Source organism: Cydia splendana, chromosome 21 (assembly GCF_910591565.1).
Source record: "Cydia splendana chromosome 21, ilCydSple1.2, whole genome shotgun sequence".
NCBI classification, from domain to species: Eukaryota; Metazoa; Arthropoda; class Insecta; order Lepidoptera; family Tortricidae; genus Cydia; species Cydia splendana.
This window is the reverse complement of record NC_085980.1, coordinates 10,374,848-10,397,759: the sequence shown is the minus strand read 5'-3', so window position 1 is coordinate 10,397,759 and position 22,912 is coordinate 10,374,848. Positions and strand designations below refer to the sequence as shown.

At 37.4% G+C, this 22,912-nt stretch overlaps 1 protein-coding gene across 1 annotated transcript in view; it reads right to left on the bottom strand.

Moving 5' to 3' along the window:
* The window catches only part of LOC134801018 (probable sodium/potassium/calcium exchanger CG1090), a 45,351-nt gene extending 29,233 nt beyond the window's left edge, over positions 1-16,118 (bottom strand). The window contains exons 1-2 of the mRNA XM_063773517.1: positions 15,477-16,118; positions 598-696 (exon numbers count right to left, since the gene is read on the bottom strand). Of these exons, the coding sequence (XP_063629587.1) occupies positions 598-696; positions 15,477-15,488 (111 nt within the window). The 5' untranslated portion in view covers positions 15,489-16,118. The remainder of the gene's footprint in view (positions 1-597; positions 697-15,476) is intronic.
* Positions 16,119-22,912: the final 6,794 nt, after the last annotated feature.

The following is a 22,912-nucleotide window of genomic DNA, read 5'->3' as shown; positions in this document are numbered from 1 at the left end:
ATTAGGTCAGAAGAGAAGGACGAAACGTTTGCAAGAAAGTTGAAGGCATTTCTTATTAATAAAAACTATTATAAAGTTGACGATTTTTTAAATGATTCCGATGTTTGTAACTTTGTACCAACCAACAATGTAAATAATTATAATTTTTATTAATATGATATTTAATAGCACTAGTCCTAGTTTTAAGTTTTAACTGCCATACCCGTTCCGGGTCCATGAGATACGTTTTATGTTTTAACATCTTGTAATTACCATGGTGCAATAAAGAAATAACTTGATTGTAGATCACTTAGACAACACTATCCTCTCAGCTCAGTCTCTAGAAATATTCCACCCTGTATCTATAGTTGTCTTAGAGCATTTAGTAACTGGAGACGTCATGGCTGTCATTTTCTTTACGAAACAATCTGCCGATTTTTGCGCGCGAGGGGACGTCGAATGTATTGCTATTTCTACATGATTTGTACGTAACGTACAAATAGTCATGTCAGTCCATACAAAAATTTGCACAATTGTGCAAGTTTTTCGGCAGAGGGGTAAGCTCTTAAAGGCGACTCCAGTTATTAAATGCTCTAAGACAGTTGTATACAGACTTACCGCGTCTCCAGGCGAGCTCATGAGGGCCTGGCCGACGGAGTACGCGATGAAGAATACAGACACCGTCAGCCAGCGGTGCCGCCGCGGCCGCCGCATCCTCTGCAACAACAATACAATCTAGATGAAACGTTTATTCAGCAAATAGTAAATAGCGATTGTAAATATTGTATATTGTGCATCACATAATGAAAGAATACTGTGTCCCACTGCTGGGCAAAGGCATCCCCCCTCTCTTTCCACTCGTCTCTGTTTAGTGATATATCAGGCGGCCTAGCCAAGGTGACGATCACTTTCACTTCGCCATCGAATCGCTTTTTGTCTCTCTGTCACTCTTCCATATTAGTGTGACAGTGACAGTTGCGTTTCGTTCGCTACTGACCGTTAGCGATTGGCATGTTGTCTACGGGTACTGGCCAGCCTCTCAAGAAGGAGTCCAAGTTATCCCGCCATCGCCGACGAGGTCTGCCGGCTCCCCGGTTAGACTCGTGGGGCTCACACGAAAAATACATAATATATAATAGTAAAGGGATCTCTAAATTTCTTTTCACCACACCAGCTCGGAAAGGCTTACTTTGCACTTCAAAAACTGATAGCAAAGTTGAATTTTATTCACATGTGAGGCAAAGTAATCAAATGCAAATTTTGAGATGTTTTCGTATGTTTGCTGTTAGAATTGACTTTTAAATGATGATTTTGGATTATAAATATTTAATAACATCCATTTGAATTTGATTTGGTTTGATTTTGTTTGATATTTTACATTTAATATTTGCTTCGGGTTGGTGTGGTGAAAAATTTTGTGTTTCACTCGGGGGCAAATTTTGTTTAACCCTCGTGCTTTGAACCCTCGCAATGCTCAAGATTCCATTTTTCGAACCACTCGCTACGCTCGTGGTTCAATTTTGGAATCTTTCGCTTGCTCGGGTATCAATATTAGCACGAGCGGTTAAACAACAACTTTGCCCCCTTGTAAAACAAATAACTATTTCATACTCGTGCTAAAATCCGTCTTAGCTACATCTACACCTACAAAAACCTGTACAGTCAACGTCAAAGACATGTTTACATGTTTGCACCTTAAGTACTCCTTTGTAATAAAGCGAAAAATGTAAACATACCTTTGACGTCGCTGTACACTCCTTTTTTGAAGAATCCCGTACTGTAGTCCCGCGATAAAATCTACATTTATTTATTTATGCTATGTTGGGACTAGCCTGGCGTTTGTATCAATAATTACAATCATAATTCATAATTTATCGATGCGAGTCGGACTCGCGCAAGAAGGGTTCCGTACCATTACGCAAATAAAACGGCAAAAAATCACGTTTGCTGTATGAGCCCCACTTAAATATTTATTTTATTTTGTTTTTAGTATTTGTTGTTACAGCGGCAACAGAAATACATCATCTGTGAAAATTTCAACTGTCTAGCTATCACGGTTCATGAGTTACGGCCTGGTGACAGACATACGGTCAGACGGACAGTGGAGTCTTAGCAATAGGGTCCCGTTTTTACCCTTTGGGTACGGAACCCTAAAACAATAACCTTGATCATACCTGACGTATCCTTGCCAAAGGATAAGTCAACCGTATTCGTAAAACCACTCGATAGTATTCAATCAAGCCTAAAAAGGGGAATTCCGCTTGTTACGAAGCCAAATTAACTCTCGACCTTCATTAGTCCTAATTTGAATTGTCCTCGGAGTCTCCGTTACAATATGAAAGGACCCGAGGTAGATAATAGAAGAGAAAGGTAATAAGTACGTACAGATAAATGTCTTTTATCTTTATCTAATAAACGCGTTCCCGGCGTGAATTCGCTATGAATCGTTGTCTTTATACCTGTCTAGCTAGAGTGCCATTTTAGGTAAAATTCGCCGCATGAGTCCGTGCCAGTTATAGTTCGTTTTTTTTAGCATTAGAAAGAAGGTAAACAATCTTGATGTGTCTTTTAATTGAAAAACACGTTTTAAAAAGAAGTCACGGCATATATGTAACAATTATGAATCTAATACGATCATTAATATTCTTCTGCTTTCATAAGTAATAGTTATTGATTTTTAAAATGCCCTTTTCAATTAAAAGACATGTCAAGATCGCCTACCTTCTTTCTAATGCTAAAAAAAATGGACTATAGCATTGCTCAACATTTTTCCTCAAATTGCTCACCCGCTCGGTGCAACCACGCCAGCTAGCAGGCGCCCTTAAAGGACTAAAGCGATGTACTAAACTACTGAGCTATGGGATATATAAGTACATACTTATAAAACCTGCTTAATAAAATTTTATTGCCGGCCCACGGTGTACTGGCCCCCGAAATATTGTTTATTATTACCATATTTCTACTTTAAACATCAGTGAACTAAATTGTAAACAATGAAGTGTCAACATTGACTTAAGTACCATAGATATAGATTACACCTGTTTTTTTTATACTACTAAACATTAGTCAGAAATACGAAAAGGAGGCGTATTCAGTGAATGCATAATATGCAGAATAACATTAGAGTTAGACCAAGAAAAGTCTGCAGCGATTTTGATAGCCCACGCAGTGCAAGTGTCATTTTAAACGTCAAACTTCTCTGAAATTATGATGACGTATAAATAACACTTGCACTGCGTGGGCTATCAAAATTGCTGCAGACTTTTTTTGGTCTAACTCTGGTACATTACGATACAAGTGCGAAAAGTAAGAAATTCGCAACGAGTGGCGATAAATTGAAACACGACCGAAGGGAGTGTTTTAAATTTACACGAATTGCGAATTACCTTTTCGCACGTGTATTGTACAACGTTTTATAGTACATATGGCCCTTAAATTTTTTGACATAGGCCGTATTGTCCTTAATCCCGCCCTAGGGCCGTAAAATAGCACCATATGTACTGTAAAATAGATATCCAGCCTAGTTATCGTAAAATAGCATAACAATATGAACAAAATACAATACCGACGATTTCTTCCATTTATTTACTCCTAACAATTGGTAATTTTATCATAAGTAAACGAGAGGGACGAATTAAAGTCAAGCATATCGAATTGTCATTATCTAGAATCGAAAGTGAGTTGTATTTTATCGTCAGTAAAATTTTACTCCCGGCGTTTTATGAACGCGAGATTTTCACCATAAACCCATGTTTTTACGAGAAACAACCTCCATTCACGCTATAAAGGGTGTAACCGACGTGGTTTTCTTTGTAAAATAAGATGTTTTTTTGTTTGGGGTGGTAAAGGAACGTCATACATAAACGCTTCCTTGATTGGCTGGAGTAATGATCTTGTTAGTATACCAATAAAGAGTAAAGTATTGTAGTATACTCTGGAGAAAATCAGAATTGTGAGGTATTTGAACAGTGAGGTATTAATTATTCACAGGTACAAAATGATTTTAAGAAAGTACAGTTGAGTGACAAAAATCAACAATTCTTGTTGTTATTCTGTCCCGTTAGCCAGGCGACAACAGTAACCCAGTTGTTAGAAGAACTCTTGTAGGTGACTGTACCACGTTATATTATTATCGTGCTCCGTAGAATGGCACTGTGGAAATTGCTAACTAGTGAAAACACCTTTTGACCAAGGAAAAGGTGCATGACAATATGACGTTATTAACAGTACGGTATAATACTTTAAAAAATGTCAAATCAATATAAATTCTAGTTGAATGTTTAAAATTCGAATGCGCCTCGAGCTTAAAAGCTTTCTTACAACTTTCATAATTCGTTTTAAAAATACGCTCCTAACAATCTGTCAAATCCATTTGCTACGCGCACGTCAAGCGTACGTGCTACGCCGTAGCGATGCTACGATCCGTAGCTCCTCGCTTCCAAACACTTCAATAAAATTCCTACTTTGATCTAACGCGTTAAAGCTGCAAATCGAACGTCACTCTGATAGAAAAAGTGAATTACTGTTTTTATCTCTCTCGTGAGAGTGTGAGTGAAGGGGATGGAGAATATAACGTCAGATGAGATTGATTATGTCGTGATTATCTTGGCGTGCCTTTGTTATATTGAAAGAATAAATAACGTCGATGTGGGAGAGGGAGACAGCAACACTCCTAACTGTACATCGGTGGACCTTAATGCAAAAGGCATAAGGTCCACCGATGTACAGTTAACAGTGTGGAAGAGGGTACTTGAGACCTTGAGACTTGGCTGTAAAGGTCAAATATGTCAGATCAAGGAATCTTTTCTGTGAGAAGGAGGCCAATTCTAATTCTTAGAATCAAGTTGTGATTTGTTAATAATATGAAATATGAACTGTGATATTTATATACTTAATATGTATTTAGTATTTATGCTAGTATGTGAGTTTAGCTTATTTAAAGCATTCTAAATAAGGGGGGTCTGACTCAAAACCATGTTCAGGTCTTTCCTGTGGACATACCCAAAAGTTAAGGGCTATAAAGGTGTTAACTATTGTCTACAGGAGATAAAACATTACAGTTCGGATGAACACACGAGTTTTCTCTCCACAGGACAGGTTATGAATTTTGTTATGGATATGATCTGTCAGTGTCAAAAGTGACATTCAACCATAAACATACTTAAGACTAAGAAAAGTCTGCAGCGATTTTGATAGCCCACGCAGCGCAGTGCAAGTGTTATTTATACGTCATAATTTCACAGAAGTTTGACGTTTAAAATAACACACTTTAAAATGACAAATGCAATGCGTGGGCTATCAAATTCGCTGCAGACTTTTCTTGGTCTAACTCTATATTATACCTATCCAGGTCAAATTCATAACTTGGCATTACAATCGCAACACGCCTCATGATCTCTGTCACCCTTTTTCATCGTCACATAAACCGATTACAGTAAAATGTAAATAAATCTCTCCACGATTTTCTACTGAATAAAAGGCCCCTCTGTGCCCTCTGTACAAACGTTGTATGTACAGTCACCAGCAATAATATGTTACACAACGAAGGCCGCAAAAATATCTGACACGGTCTTATTTGTAGTACAATAAGAGCGCGTCACATATTTTTGCGGCCTTCGTTGTGTAACATATTATTGCTGGTGACTGTACACACAAACCGACACCACAACACACGACAATAAATAAAACCATCACATGGTATTGATCGAGTGTGTGACCAATTTAGTGAGACCCCTGGACCCGGTCCCGCCTGTTGAGCATTTTACTAAACGCAGGGGCGGGCCGGCTCAGGATAAAGTGGTCGTATTACATCTACCAATTAGCATTGACCAGAGGTCTACAGACGCTTGCCAAACATGACGGACAATAAAATATATAAATTTGAGAAAAACACTGCATCTCAAAAAGAAACGCTTAATTAGAAACCGGCCAAGTGCGAGTCGGACTCGCACACGAAGGGTTCCGTACCATTATCTATAAAAACGGTCACCCATCCAAGTACTGACCCCGCCCGACGTTGCTTAACTTCGGTCAAAAATCACGTTTGTTGTATGGGAGCCCCACTTAAATCTTTATTTTATTCTGTTTTTAGTATTTGTTGTTATAGCGGCAACAGAAATACATCATCTGTGAAAATTTCAACTGTCTAGCTATCACGGTTCGTGAGATACAGCCTGGTGACAGACGGACGGACGGACGGATGGACGGACAGACGGACGGACGGACAGCGGAGTCTTAGTAATAGGGTCCCGTTTTACCCTTTGGGTACGGAACTCTAAAAAGCATATCGTTTGAAAATGAGAGTCTAGACAATCGTCGACAATCGGGAGAGGCCAGTGTGTGGTGGCCCTTACGGCCTTGGAAAGTCCATCAAATGATTACTTATTGATTTCTTGCTCTTTGTTGTCATACAATCGGGTAAAAGACAATGTATTCCATGTTTAATTTTCACACAAGGCAAACAATTCATGAAGCTTAAGAGTCACATGAACCCGCCGCCAAAAAGCCGCTATTCAATAGGGAGTATTACTGCAATGTTCTGCCGCCAGAGTGCAGCACTAATTTGTTTAGTAAACCATAGAGTAACTTATACATACTAGGCATTAAACAGTTTTTTGACAAGTTTTCACTATGACATTGATGCACCAAGGCGGTTTGTTTACAGGTCTACCGCGAAAAGCGAAAATCGAAATTTCTTTATCTGCCTCTCTATCGATCGAATAAGCAAGAGTGATAGAGAAGCAGAAACCGAACTTTCGATTTTCGTGTTTCACGGCAGGCCATGTGATTGATCTAGTGACGCATGATGTATCATTGATGATGTCAATGAGGTTTGTTTACTGTATAACTAATGGTGCCACCTACGCAGAGCTTTACCTAATATTCCCTATTGCCGTTACGTTATAATTTTAACATGTCGTTTTAAATTGAAATCATAACTTCGATGGTATGAGTGCAGCTTTTTGGCGGCGGTATCGTCTGACTCTTAATACATTGTATGGAGTCTGTGCAATAAAATATTACCGACAGCCCATTGTGAATCGATACGCAAAGAGGGCCCTTAAAAGCACGAGCTGACAAATTCTCATCGAGATGGCGCGCGAATAAAATACAACCGACAAATTAAGGCCAGGATCACTCCATTGCAATTTCAACTCTTTTCACTGGTCAATAAAACCATTTTCAAATAACACTTTTCAGGTGAGCATGCCGTTGTACAAATTTAGACTTTGTTATTATTGACTTAGGGTTGCTATTAGGTTTTTATATAAGTTTGCGAAGTGAAATAAAGCGATTCATTTGCGCTGTTCCGATACAATTGAGTTGGTATTCAGATGCGACTTGATGAAAATGATTTGGGTGTTATTGAAATGGTTAAATTGTTTGTGATTCTAATTTTAATCTGGTATTGGTGCTTTAATACATTTCAAGGCGAAAATTATTATATATTTTGCTTACGTAATTTAACACATTCAGGGCCAAGAACCCGACTGTCGGGACACTTTTCGTAGCGACTATGCACTCCCTACGGCGAAAACGTAGCTACGCGCTACGAGCATAACCCGTAGCACTTAGTGGCAATGAATGTGTTAAGAAACGTGTGTGTGTGGTACATGGCTCTGAAACCTTGTGATTTAAGCTCATGGTCACTGAAATTCAGGCTTATCAGCTTTATCCATAACGAAGTCAGAGGGGGTCGAAAATGCCCTGAATGGCTGCGAGGAAAGAGGGTGCGGCTGTGCCTGCTGTGTTTGTTTTGCTTGACTTGGAGCTGAATTATGGCATTCCATTTATGAAAAAAAAATTGTTAACTAACTAGAGTTAGACCAAGAAAAGTCTGCAGCGATTTTGATAGCCCATGCAGTGCAAGTGTAATTTTAAACGTCAAACTTCTATGAAATAACACTTGCACTGCGTGGGCTATCAAAATCGCTGCAGACTTTTCTTGGTCTAACTCTAGAAATAATCATTGTTAGGGAACAATGACAGTTGAGTTCTATGGATCTGATTTTACATTAAGTACATCTCAAAACCTTTGCGCAAAAGAAAAAGGTTGAAATTGAAACTCTCGGTCCTTGGTCGTCAGACATCAAAAAACTAGTAAAAGAAATTTCTACCAAACTAGTCTGGGTGTCTGGCGACCTACGAGCTGGCGCTTTTTTTGCACAAAAACTCAGCCTCACTGTGCAGAGGGGGAACGCGGCCAGCGTCTTGGGAACAATGCCTCAGGCTAATTTAGGGCTAGATTTATAATTTATAATGTATTTATTTTGTTATTTAATCTCTGTTTTAAAGAAAAAGCGAATTGTGAGACTTGAATTTTTTACATGTAATGTTTGTGATGGATAATTATTAATTTATGAATAAACCAGCCGTGTTTTCCCACGTCAAAATGTTGAGCAGGTAAACCATTTACATTTAAAGTACATTTAATTACACGTTTTGTGCCTTATCTCATTGCATTAAGGTTTAAAACCGTTAGATGACTGAGTTCGGCGATTGTAAGAGGGTACTTGGGTTTGTCTTCCATGACAGATCCAATTCTCAGTCTCAGAAGATTAGTGCCATAGTCTAATAAAACATGGTCTTTTATTCCCAGAGTGACACAGGCCTACGTCACAATAACATGGCCGCTATATATAGCGCTATCGCATATTATCATATAGCGCTGTCGCATGATGACGTAGGCTTGTGTCACTTAGGGGACCTAGAAAAGACGGGAATGGAGTACCAGGCGGAGTATATTATTATACCATGATTAGTGCCAGTAGGGGGGGCAGGTGCAGCCCAGGGGGCCGATTTTTGAAATTCGTTCACTCGATTTCGTGTATTTCGTTAAATGATATCTCCACTACTATGCGTTTAAGTTCTACTAATAGAATTGAAATCGAGTGGTCAATACCACTAGATTCCAAATTTCGATAGCTCGTATTTCAAAAATTAGCATTTCGCCGTTTTCCACCGATTTTCGAGTGGCAAAATCGAGCGATCGAAATTCAAAAATCGGCTCCCAGCTTGAGAATTAATTATTTCAATTTTATGATAATTTCAGAATGATGTTCTTTTTCTAAAACTTGGGTTACATTATTGAAATTTTCATGGAAAGTGACCCGTTGATTGCTGTTAAATGGAGTTTACAAAATAGTGCTTAAAATGATTTTACAGTACCTACATATGTGCTACTTTACCGCCCTAGGGCGGGATTAAGGACAATAATTTAAAGCCTATGTCAAAAATTTAAAGGGCCATATGTGTACTATAAAACGCTGTACAAAACACGTGCGAAAAGGCAATTCGCAACGAGTGGCGATAAATTAAAACACGACCGAAGGTTCTAACTGTGAACTAAAATAGATCGCTTCTGAATAAACTTTAAAAGTTTCGCAACATCAATACGAGTAGGTACTTAAAAAACGAGAACCCTCCAAAATAATTTTGGTTAATAATTAAGCAGCATAACTACCAGTAGGTACTACTAACTATTACGTATTGATTCACAATCGCCGAGGCCTACTTATACTTAAATGCTTGTTTGCTATCTGTGAACAAATATAGCCGGGACTAAAACGTTCACCACGATTACTTGTTATGATGGATTACACTATTAACGTGATTCAAAATACACTCTTCTACTATACACAAACACATAGAGTTAGACCAAGAAAAGATTGCAGCGATTTTGATAGCCCACGCAGTGCAAGGCTATTTATGAAATCAAAAATCAAAATCATATCATAAATTATTTATTGTATGATTGTGGGTGGGGTATACAAATTATTGATGTTCTCCATATCCTGCCTTACAAATGCGTACAATATTGGTAGAGTCGGACCAAGAATAGTCTGCAGCGGATTTGATAGCCCACGCAGTGTAAGTGTCATTTATACGTCATAATTTCATAGAAGTTTGACGTTTAAAATAAAACTTGCACTGCGTGGGCTATCAAAATCTCTGCAGACTTTTTTTGGTCAAACTCTAGTGGTTCCAAAGTTGCAGGCGTATTATTGATCACTTTATCTACGTGATAAAATAACTGTCACTTTTGAACTCCACGGGATAGAAAGTGACGGACACCGTTTTATCACGCTGTCACGTAGATAAGAACGACCATCATATCCGTACCGGAGTTGAAATCAGATTTAACAACCTGTTATTATTTTGAACTGATTTTGATATGACCTTGACAATCGTCTTGGTCTTTGGTGCGCATTTCACGTGGGTACAGTCGACGTCAAAAATGTTTACACTTTTGCACCTTACTCCTTTGTAATAAAATAAGGCGAAAAATTTAAACATTATCTTTGACGTTGACTGTACAACTTTCATCTCATTTCGCATGCACCAATCAGCGTGAGCGTTCTTCAAGGTCGTATCAAAAATAAGCAAGACCAAACCATTACCTAGCCCCTTATTCATAAAACTTTACGGGATTGATTTAGTTAAATTATGTTTTATCCCTTTCTTACAAATACATAAGTCAAAATGACAGATAAAGACACACGATTATTAGCTAATTGAGGTTTGTAGCGCGTTTATGAATAAGGGGGTTAGTAAATATCCGTACAAAAATCCGAGTAGGTAGTATTCCCAAATGGCATGTAGATAATGTATGTAGAAACATTCGCCCCGGCGTCGCGTCGTCTGGCGCGACCGACCTCGTGCCCTCTTTAGCCTTCAAAATGTCGTAAAGCGATCTTCTTAATGCCTTCATCGGCAACTGCCGTTAGCGCATATTTGTCCTGTGGGGTTAGTGGTTAAAATAGCTGGGTATTATGCGGTGAGTGTGCCATGGAACCCATTTGATTTAAATGGAGTATATTTTAATAAAGGGTTGTACTTATATTGGTCTTAATGCCTTCAACGGCCAACTACGCTCATATTTGTCCTGTGGGGTTTGAGCTTAAAAGTTGGGTAATATGCGGTGAGTGGGCCATAGAACTCATTTGATTTGGATGGAGTATATTTTATATAAAGGGTTGTACTTATATTGATCTTAATGCCTTCAACGGCCAACTACGCTCATATTTGTTCTGTGGGGTTTGAGGTTTAAAAGCTTTTTTGATTAAAAAAATATTTGGAGACTTGAAATTTTTTGAGTTGATGAAAGTAGGTTATAGTTAAATTAACTAGTGTGACAAATAGAGAGTGCAACTAAAAGCCTAAAATTGATCAAATGTGTCGTTTGGTGGCTTGCTTTAATTCACATTATACTACAATTTTAACGTAACTTTGTGATAATTAGGTAGGTACAAATGGTAGACAAAGAATCCTTAACTCCACAATACGAATTTAATTATAACCACGATTAACTTCACAACAACCTAAATGAGAAAACTTCCAAAAAACAAATCTCATATTACAAAATCCCGCTAAGCATTAGGATTAGGTAACAGGTCACCTTGAAGCGGCCTGAGCGGCCCGAATTGGCCTGACTTGGCCCGGCTTGGCTCGACTTAGCCCGAGTGGCCTGAGCTGGCCTGAATGGCGTCAGGTCGTTAATCTCCCGCCGTTTGAGCCATGAACGTTACTTTGAGTTTTATCTGAAAGAGTTTTTGCTGAAGCCATTTGTAAGATGACGTGAACGAACTAAGAAAGCTAGATTAAAGTTGCGTGCTGATTTTTCAGTACCCGTACCATGAGTCACTGACAGTAAATATCAACACTAACGTCTACGTAATTTACTTTCTATACGTCTCGCTCGCACTAATATGCGAGTACGAGCCAGACGCATAGAAAGTAAGTTACGTTCTCGATAACGTTTATGTCAGTGCCAAACTGGTGGTAGCGACTCAGTTCTTCGTGTTATGAGAGTTATATAGGTAGGCACAGATTTCCTTACAACAATTATATCACATATACATATCAATAGAAAATAGGTACCCTTTTATCGGGATGGTTCGATCGGGGTAATTAGGCGCTATGAAATGAATGAATAAAATGAAAATGGCGTTAGGCGTTATGAAACGAGAGGCAAGAAAATCCAAAGTAGGTAGGTACTTAATGGATACTTAATATTTTAAACATGATAACTCTACGGGCTGCGAGCTTATTCAAATCTCTAGTAAACAAGAATTATAATTTAAAATGAACGCCGGACTGTTTTAATTAAAATTCCATGTTCATTTCAAAATGCCTCTCAGACTCAAAACATTATTACCTACAGGATAAAATCTTGACGCAGGTAATATCAGTACATAGAGTAAGTATTTATAATTTATACTTATAGTGAGTATTCACATTTTAATAAACACGCTAATATTATGGTTTAAAGCTTTTTTAGCTATCCTACGTAAAAAAATATCTAAATCATTTTTGTGTTGATCGAATGAAAAATTTTTGGTAACCGTATTGTGACCTAAAAAAGTGTTAGGACTTTTCAAAAACTCCGTTCTCTGAACCTACTGCACCTTAATTGGATAAAATGCTGACAATAAAAAGCTTAACATTTCATTGTTTAATTTGCTCAAATGAAGTCGGAACCGATTCGGCTCGAGGCAAACAATCGATGACAATTCAATTAGGATCCGATTAAATCGTGAGCTCGATCTGTTACAACGATGTTAGCGAACCAAAAGCGAACAATTTGAAAGGCGATTATTCAACATACTTGCAAAAACATTTTTGAACTTTGAATGTGTACCTACTTTTAATAAATGATTATTATGTAACGACATTGTCACATTGTTGAAGGTTATTTAAACACTTGTTTCTTTGTAAAGCACTCAATGTAAAAAATTGATCAAATTTTAGACCTAGACGCTGGTCTAGCCACTTAGAAATTCGGCTCTCGTCCCAGACCCGCTTGATATAACTTTTTGAGGGCAATTTATCAGAAGTCGCAGACGTGAAGAGTGGGCGAATGCTTGGGATATGAAGATATTGACCCGTTCTGATTATAAATGCCTGGTACGTGCTCATACTCCACATTTCCCTGGATTATTATAAATTTTCTCACACTTACATAGGTATATCCACTCATAATAGTATTTGACATTTAGATTTTATTCTAGAAATTCTAGACTAGTATTTTTTATACATTTTTTCATGGTTGACGATCCTTTTGTGAAATTCTTAGTGTTAAATTTGATCTGTAAAATAATCCAATGTTATTATGGAATAATATTAACATCAATAAATTGCTCTGATAATTAGATTAAGATTAATTACGATTCATAAGAGCTTGTTGCTAGGCCTACATGAATAAAGTATATTTTGAATTTGAATTTGAATTTGAGGGTATTTGACTACTAGTCAATTCAGTTTCTTTTATAGAGCTGTCAAAACGATTTTTCCTACTATGAAATGTATATGAATCACCGTCACAATCAAATTACCTACTCTTTATAGTTTATACGGGTTTTAAAATATAAATTGTGTCTAAAAATAACTGCTGTCTACCTTTCTCTATTAATCTTCTGGTGCTTTATTTCATGCATAGTATAAAATAATTTAATTTAATTTCAGTCAAATACCCTATTGAGAAACTCTAGTCTTTTGACTCTAAATTTTTAAAAAATTAGTCCTCTTTACACTTCTCTAGGCTTAAAATTAAGACGTATTCACTTGTTACGGTTTTGACGTAATTACGTTGGTGAAACATTTACTATACCGACGCAATAATAATTTAAAATTAAGGTCCATCATTCTTAGTCGATTCTAATTTAATAAATTGTTATGGTTTTAAGGGGCGCACTGATTACCAGTTCGCCGGACGATATCAGCCTGTCAGTTGTTCGAAGCTGTCAAATTTTGCGTTTAACTGACAGGCCGATATCGTCCCGCGAACTGGTAATCAGTGGGCCCCTTTAAACTTGCTTTGATTCGTCCTTTAGGATCGTTTTGGAGATTGGTGTGCACCTCACGTACGACTGTCACTTCATTTCAACGATTCGACGGAGCCACGCCGTTTTGTCGCCTAAATAGTGTTTAGTTTTTTAAGTTTATAAAAATGCATATTTATATATTATGTATGTTAGTCTGTAAGGTATTTGTAATATGGGCCTTGTTGCCTGATTTAAAATGTTAAATAAAAAATAAAATAAATAAATAAATTTCGCATGCACAAATCAGCGTGAGTGAACTAGTCGTATCGAAATAAGATCAAAACCGTACCAATTTGTACAAATCAGAATCAGGCTCCTGAAGATACGACTTGCGTATTTAGACCTTTTGGTAAAATCAATGGCGGAATCGATCTTAAGGCATGTGTTTGGGGTCGTTAGAATTGTCACAATGAGTTGAGGCATAGACTAGGAATCCTCTAGACCGAGTTTAGAGCAATTATTTCATGCAACCGATAATGCCAAAAATGCGGGGGTGCGCTGGAAGAGGTGACTGAGGTGAGCGAAGTCCCGTGCCGTGATTGGTCCGTTCAAAAACACGGACGTCACACAAAGACACTTTCGACTCGAACATGGAGTAAAATTACCCTATGCGTGGCAAGGGGGTAGCGCGACTATGCTCAGTCTGGAGGATGTTTTGTCTGTGGCTTGAGGAAAGTAAAGTACAGTCAGCGATAGAAGCTTGTACCAAAACTGATTTTTTTTCCAAAAACTTCCAAAAGCTTTTTTGGTAATTTCCACAGCCGAGTAAATGAGATCCTTTGACATGTAACATTTACCATGGACATGTTGTATTGTATTGGAATGGGGCTGATAGTGTATGTAGGATAGTATATGCATTTCATTTAGCATATATTTTTCTTCTCATACAATGTAAGAGACTTTAGACTTTAGAGGATACCCCAAAAGTTTATGTATTTAGTAATTCTGTAGAGCGGTCAGCCGGTCACCATGACACAGGCCCAGCCCTAGTGTGGGACCACTGAGCTAGTTATGTAATTTTATCTTCTTTCTTTTAATAAACGAAGTTTTATTTTTATTTTTTTTATGTGCATACGTTTTTGTTTTAGATTTTAAGCTTGGACATGTATTTTAGTGTAAATTAAGTTAATTATATGTTGTATTTTTATGACATTATATTGATCTTTCAGTGCGATCTCGTAACCTAAACCGTAGGAGGAGCTTAATCGATAATGATTAAAAAGGTTGTACACATATAAGTAATTGAGGTTTGTATAAATATAAATCAGTTCCAATTACCTTAAAAGGCATACATTAGATATATTACTAAGGTATTTTCGTTGTTCTGCATTTTCCTATAGGACTGTGGAGTAGAGTCTACTCTGTATATTACTCAACAGTCAAAGGAAAATGTTATGAGATATTGTAGAGCATGAGAGTTATTGCCTATCTTCAATAGCTGATGCTTCCCAGGCTTGTTTCGAATCTTTGAGTGTAAACTATTATTAATTATTTTTATAGTTATTTGGATGTACCTTTGGTTAACTTTTTTAAACAGTGTCATAACAGCGGGACTTAATTTAATTTTAGACTGTAATATTTGTTCGTCAAAAAAAGGCACACACACACACACACACACACACAGTAGATAATCTTAAAGGCTGATCTTAAGTATATTTAGAAACGAATGCCTACCGTGGTCTGCATGCTGGCGGCCGGCCAGCTGTTCTCAACCGTAGGTCGCTATTAATACGCCCAGGGTATCGATCTTGCCCGGAACAGTTATGTAACGCAGACACTGCCAAAGGTTTCGCGCTTCTGACGTTTCACTGAACACACATTTCAACTTTAAACTGTTTTCATACACAGTTAACTATCAAATTAAGCGTTTTAAAGGGCCTTTTTTTACAATTTTATATTTTTTAGTTTTTTTTATTGTTTTTAAAGGGGCACGTTAGGTGTTTTTGGGTGTAAATGGAAGGCGAAAATTGACTTAGGGTGTTTTTTTAAAGGTTTTCACTGTGGATAAGCACGGCAAGCGGCTTCGGCGCCCGGGGAGTACTGCCGGGCGGCTGCGCGGCGTGCCCTCACACATATACAACCTTTTCTACCCCATTTAAACTAAATTCAACCTTATATATCACATTTACGACTGAAAATAGATTGTTTAGTTGAATATGAGTAAGCAAAGTTGTACTGCGCATGTGTTAGACTTATTTCAAGCCGCTTAAAGTCTATATTGACCTGTATAAGAGTATGTTTTATGTTTGTATTATAGTATGAAGTGTTTTATAGAACAGTGACGGAAGCGAGCGTTGTCTGCGATGTCACGGGAAGCAATAGTTCTGGTTTTACGGTGGGTAATGATTTTACGTGTTTTAGGTCAAAGGTTACATGTTACATGCTCTTTTTACGAATATGGTCAAAGCTTTAATGAGCTTGTCATCTGATAGTGAAAAATTTTCGGCAATTTAAGGTAAATTCGATATATTACATTGTTAATTCTTTTAGGTCGGAGCTTACGTGCTCTTTTTTTGGGTATGGTCGAAGATTTTATCAGCTAACATTTGACAGAAACCAATGGCTTTTTAGCAAATCAACTAAATTATCTCCGTATATTTCTTAAATAAATATAAATATTACCCATATTAAATGGGTAAAATGAATTAAACAACATCAGAGCGCCATTAAATTAAAACTGACCTTCAAATAACAAATCATAACATTTGCTTACAGGCCAATTCGAACCTACACTGATATCCGAATGATATTACAATCATGTAATTTAGTTATCGTGCGTCTCGCCCGCGCCAATACATGTACTAAGAAATACGAGCGAAATGCACGATAACTAGTGTCCGACCAAAAAGTCCAAAAATTCGGCCAAAAAGTTTCGGCCGTAGTTTCGGTTTAGGCCAAAAAACGGCCGAACCTTTCAGCCGGACCAAAACTTACGAAATGGTACTTCGTACTACTAAACTAAACTATGTGGTAGACAAAAAGTAGGGGAATAAGTAGGACAACAATATTATAAGTAATGTACTGATTTATGTTTACAGAAATTAATTGGTATATTAGAAAACACGATTCCCCTAATGCGCCACTGGGCGCCACTGGACTGTCGACGCAGTCTTAATATGTGTATAAAAGCGCTTTAATGACAATTTTTCAACGATTTTAATAAGGTTACAAAATTTTCGGTTTCGGTTTCGGTTTCGGCAAAAAACATGTTTCGGACACTAACGATAACTAAATAAAATGATTCAAATATCAATCTGATACCAGCAGGTATACGTTTGAATTGGCCTGTGAAGCTATTTTCTGTCGTGTGAACAGGTGACGTCAATATAAATGCGTTTATTTTTAATATACCGTGGGACGTGGGTGGATAACAACCACACAAACTCATTGTTAAAGACAATAGTTCCTGGCAAGAAATCAATAAGGATTACTTACGAGTAGGTACCTATAATCGTCTCGACTATAGGTGCAGGTATTAATAAGAAGTATTAACTGGAAGAGAAATAATGACAACTTAGAGCGTTTTCACATTGTCCGATCCGATATCGGATGTCGGAAGGAAGTAGGGTCAAAACTGAAATTCAAACCTCGATAACATTTTATTTTTACATATGAAAACTGAATGGTGTATATAATAAGTGTTCCGGACGTTTGTATTTTAGTTTTTATTTTATTTTGGGTAGTTCCATTTCATAACTTTGACGATAAAGAGGAAAATCCACCTCACCCCGTAGTGCCTCGTATTTGGGGTGAGAGGGGTTTTCATACAAAGGTGATTTTGGAAGATTGTTGGATCGATTGTTTTTTATTATGCGTATTACTATAGCTCCATTTTAAATTGGAATACATTATTTTTGTAGCAGTAGCCTAAAAATCCCTTCTCACCCCCCTCTCAAACCTTCTCTCCCCATTCATAACCCACCTCTCCCCGCGAAACCAACTCACCCCGTTTTACGGTATATGTGTTTCTCTGTATTTATTTATGCATTTAATAAATCATTATTACAAAAAAATTATAAATAACGCAAAAAAGGTTCTTAATTTTTTTGGTTTACTTTTTATGATACGATTACAACAAGCCATTGAAATGAGTAACATATTAACCTTAAGTGCATGTAGTTAAGTGGGGTTAAATCAATGGTCGCACAAACTGTCCGACAAACCCGGCCGACCAAACACCTCATCTATAATAAGCCTAGTTATTACAACAGCTTGCAGAGTTTATTGCTTAAAATACCAGCGAGCCGTAGCGAACGAAACGCTAATGCAACTCTAACACTCTTCCATATTAGTGCGACAGAAAAAAAAGAGTGAGGCGTTTCATTCAAACGATTGGCATTATTGGATTAAGTATATAACTCCGCCATTTTGAAAAATTTCTAAAATCTGGATCGACAAAAAAAAAATTGTAATCATTGAACTTGCAACAAAATATCACGAGAATCGATTGAGAATTACGACCCGTATAGAGCTTTTTGCCCAAGCTGAAACGAAGACCTTCGCTAACGCTCGGCCAATTCGGACGTAGTGTCATTCTATGGAACTTGCTAACTATGTAAACAAACCGCCATATTGAAATTGTCAAAGAATGATGAATTTACTAGTGACTTTTGTTTACATAGTAAGTTCCTGACTGCCGTATTCGAACTTCAAGATATTCACAAGAGACGACACGTACTAGATCCATTCTAGATACGTCATAGTTTAGATATCAACTAGTTCTCTTTTGCAGCGCAATTCGGGCAACCAATGTCACTTTTACGTTAGATAGAGTAAGATATCTATTAGATGTGAATTGGATCTCTAAGTCATATCCTGTGGAAACCGTTCAACAGTATCTCCAGAATCGCGCAAATGTCAAATTTGACAGGTTAGATCTTAAACATATCGTTATAGTATCTTGGTGATATCTAAAAGATGTCTAAAGGTGGCCACTGACGAGCCTTCCAACAGTCCAAATAGCGTGGCTGCAATCCAAACTCGGTCCGTGAATGTCAAAAACGTACAATGTTTAATATTAGGATGCCGTCCATTTGGATGAATCCATTGTAACGGCATCCATTTGGAAGGCTCGTCAGTGGCCTGCTTAATAGACGTCTATTTCAAAATCCGAATCAGGCCCATAGAATGACACTTTAGGTACACTGACATCAAAATGACATCTATCCAAATGATGTCATTTAGTTATCATGCATTTGGCTTGTACTTGATCGTACATGTGTTGGCGTCAAAGATATATATAACTGGCGTGATCGACACGCACGGTAACTAAAAAACCGGACAAGTGCGAGTCGGACTCGCCCACCGAGGGTTCCGTACTTTTTAGGGTAGGGCGTACCGTAGCCAAAGGGTAAAACGGGACCCTATTACTAAGACTCCGCTGTCCGTCTGTCCGTCCGTCCGTCCGTCCGTCCGTCCGTCTGTTACCAGGCTGTATCTCACGAACCGTGATAGCTAGACAGTTGAAATTCACAAATGATGTATTTCTGTTGCCAATCTTTATTTTATTCTGTTTTTAGTATTTGTTGTTGTAGCAACAAATACTAAAAACAGAATAAAATAAAGATTTAAGTGGGACTCCCATACAACAAACGTGATTTTTGACCGAAGTTAAGCAACGTCGGTACTTGGATGGGTGACCTTTTTTTTTGCCGATTTTTGCATTATGGTACGGAACCCTTCGTGCGCGAGTCCGACTCGCACTTGCCCGGTTTTAGTATTTGTTGTTATAGCGGCAACAGAAATACATCATCTGTGAAAATTTCAACTGTCTAGCTATCACGGTTCGTGAGATACAGCCTGGTGACAGACAGACGGACGGACGGACGGACGGACAGCGGAGTCTTAGTAATAGGGTCCCGTTTTACCCTTTGGGTACGGAACCCTAATTACATCATTCTGATATCATTCTGTTGTCAGTGTACGCTCGAATCGGCCTGTTGTTCTAAGTATAAAGTAACTCAAAAGATTTGCATACGATTAAATAAACAAGTCGGTATAAATAATTCATGGCAAGTTTTCTAGTTTATGTCGTTCTCAGTTTATTCTCATTCAGATAAACGAATGGAACAAGTGCCGCTTGCCACCGGACGAGTTATTCAGAAACGAAAATCACATTTCAATATAATACGTATGCTATTGCGCCATGCATTGACGGTTTTGAAAGTTTGTCATCATTTCATCAACATTTTTGAGTTTATCTATTATAGAGGTATATTATATTAAGTTCAATAATAAAGGCTATGTTTTTTTTTAATTTATTTCTCTTTAACTATATAATTACGGACAACAGCGCCATCTATCTTGTACTAACACGGCTAACATGAGTTGGCATTTGACATTTACGCTACTGCGTGAACTCGATCGCATTCCCTGTCGATCGCACCAATCCATCAGTGCGAGCGAGATGGACTGCGATACTGTTCGGCCACGACATTGAGCGACTTGCGACAATTGCTACGGCGGCAGCGATAACCATAGGTTGGAGCGAGACACAGCGATCGGACCTATGGTTGTCGCTGCCGCCGTCGCAAGTCGCTCAATGTCGTGGCCGAACCGATAGAGATCACGCAGGCGCTAGCGTAAACGTCCAGTGTGGAAGAAAATACAAAACTCATGACATAATCTAGATATTCTAGATTTCCGCGGCAATATTCTCAAGGTTGGATATACATAATAATATAGTCCGTTTTTTTACAGATTAGAAATTTTATAACCTCAAAGTAGTGGTAACTTTTTTCCTCCAAAGTTAAATCGGAATATATATGGACTGAATTAATGTATAGTTTACATACTATTGTACCGATATATTGGATATCATAGGAACCCTACCTCTAGCATTTCAGAAGAAAAAGTTAATTACCACTCATTTTGAGGTTAGAAAAATTCTTATCCTAAAAAAACGGGGTATAGTCAAAAAAATTAATTTCGGCCAATTGTAAATAGATTAGAATTAAAATGTAAGTTTCGTAACTTGCCCCTCGGCAGAGTAATGGCTACGCGCGCTACGCCGTAGCGGCTCAGCTACGCGCTCGTAGCAATTTCCCTTTTATGTTTCGTTTCATTTGTCTGAAACGCGCCGGTTTAAGCGGTTCTAGGGTTGCCAGACGATAGATATTTATTTTATAACATGACATAACTTTATTTTAAGATAAAATATAAAATAAATTAATCATACCTAAATCAAACATGTCTTAATAGAGTTAGACCAAGAAAAGTCTGCAGCGATTTTGATAGCCCACGCGGTGCCAGTGTTATTTTTAACGTCAAACTTCTATGAAATTATGACGTATAAATAACACTTGGACTGCGTGGGCTATCAAAATCGCTGCGGACTTTTCTTGGTCTGACTCTATCATATGTATGCTATTATTTAGATTTTTAAGTGTAAAGTGACTAATCTTGATATCTTAACGTATGTTGTTGTTAATGTCAAAGAAGCTGAGACTTTAAAAGGTAATGATTTCTTAAAATTAAAGGCCAATCAGATTAGTACCGACATTGTTGGTTACCGTTAAACTGTTTGCTCAATTAAACAAAATCTTGGCATTAATATCAGAAGCAGTAACTTTAAGAAAAGGGATCATCATATTAACAAACGACTACTGGAGATTTTTTTTAAATCTGCCATTACTTGGTTTTGGTACTTTTGGTGCAATCTATATAATCTCAATAATCAATGCCAAATGTATAAAAAAATATTAATAATAAATAGTCTGAATTCTGCTCCTGGTGCTAAGTAGCAACCCTAAAGATCTTAACATTGTTGTTATAAGAATAGCACTAATAATGTACGATTTGTGTGAGCTATCAAAATATTGCTTTTATTATTTATATATTTTAAATGTATTATTATATTATTTCTCCGAGATCGGATAAAGCAGTGACTTGATTTTTGATCTTGATATTCTTGATACATATATCTATTTATTTATTTATTTAAACTTTATTGCACAAAAGAAAACTTATTGTACAAAAGGCCATAAGGTATATATGGTCTAGTTGAGTGATTTTTTTGTTCCGGTTAGGATTCAATTAAACAAAAAACATTTCCATATATAGTTTGTCAAAGGACTGTCTCATTTCAAACATAGACAGAACATATCATACATAAGACAACTTACCAATATTGTACGCCTTTGTAAGGCAGGATATGGAGAACCTCAATAATTTGTACCACCTTAGTAAACCCCACCCATAACCATACGATAAATATTTTTAGATTTTTTATTTTTTATTTGATTTGATTTGTCTTACACTAGTACTAACATCCGAAAGAAAAGGATGGGTATAGTTTTTTTGTTCTTATTTACTGACAAATTTGGTTTGACCAACTATAGTTTAATCAATTTGTTATGTCCCTACATTTGTATTCCTACTCAGTGAAAAAATAACGATCAACGAAATCGAAGGCCTTGGCAGGCGTGGCTCACTCCGCGATTTCGTCGCTTTGCTACAGGTAGCTACAAGTACATCCGTTCCACACCAATTTTGGTGGCAAGCCATAAGCCGCGCGTGGCGCTGTCGCCACCTAGCGGCCATACCTGTCCTGATCGTAACAGACGCGTTTTGTTAGAGAGTGAGTCTTCTGTACCTAGTACCATAGTACTATTATTTATTCTGTGGCGTTGGTCATATCCATGTAAAGTACGGTCAGGTATCTCATTCTCATTATCTACGTTTAGATATAGACCGACAAGAAATTGTAGATATTAAAAAGTGGCAACATCGTAGTGTCGTCCCTTTTTCTTAGATTGATTTGAGAGGGACGATACTACGATGTTGCCACTTTTTAAATTCCACAATTTCTTGTCGGGTTATAAGTTACTCGGTTTACCTACTAATGCAATCTTCTCTTATCATTGTAAATTGTATAGTCACTGTAAATTTACTGCCATCCATCGACACATGCCTAAAACTCAAAATGAAAACGTTTAAAGTTATCAAAAAATGTATATATATGGATAAATGATTTTATTATTTTTATATCATTTTGATCCATGTTCATTCACTGATATCTATGTGTTAAAATTGTTAAATATGAAACGGTGTCGTCACGCCATCTAGCCGAGGATAGGCTAAAGGTGTGTGCGGCATCTATTCGAGAATGA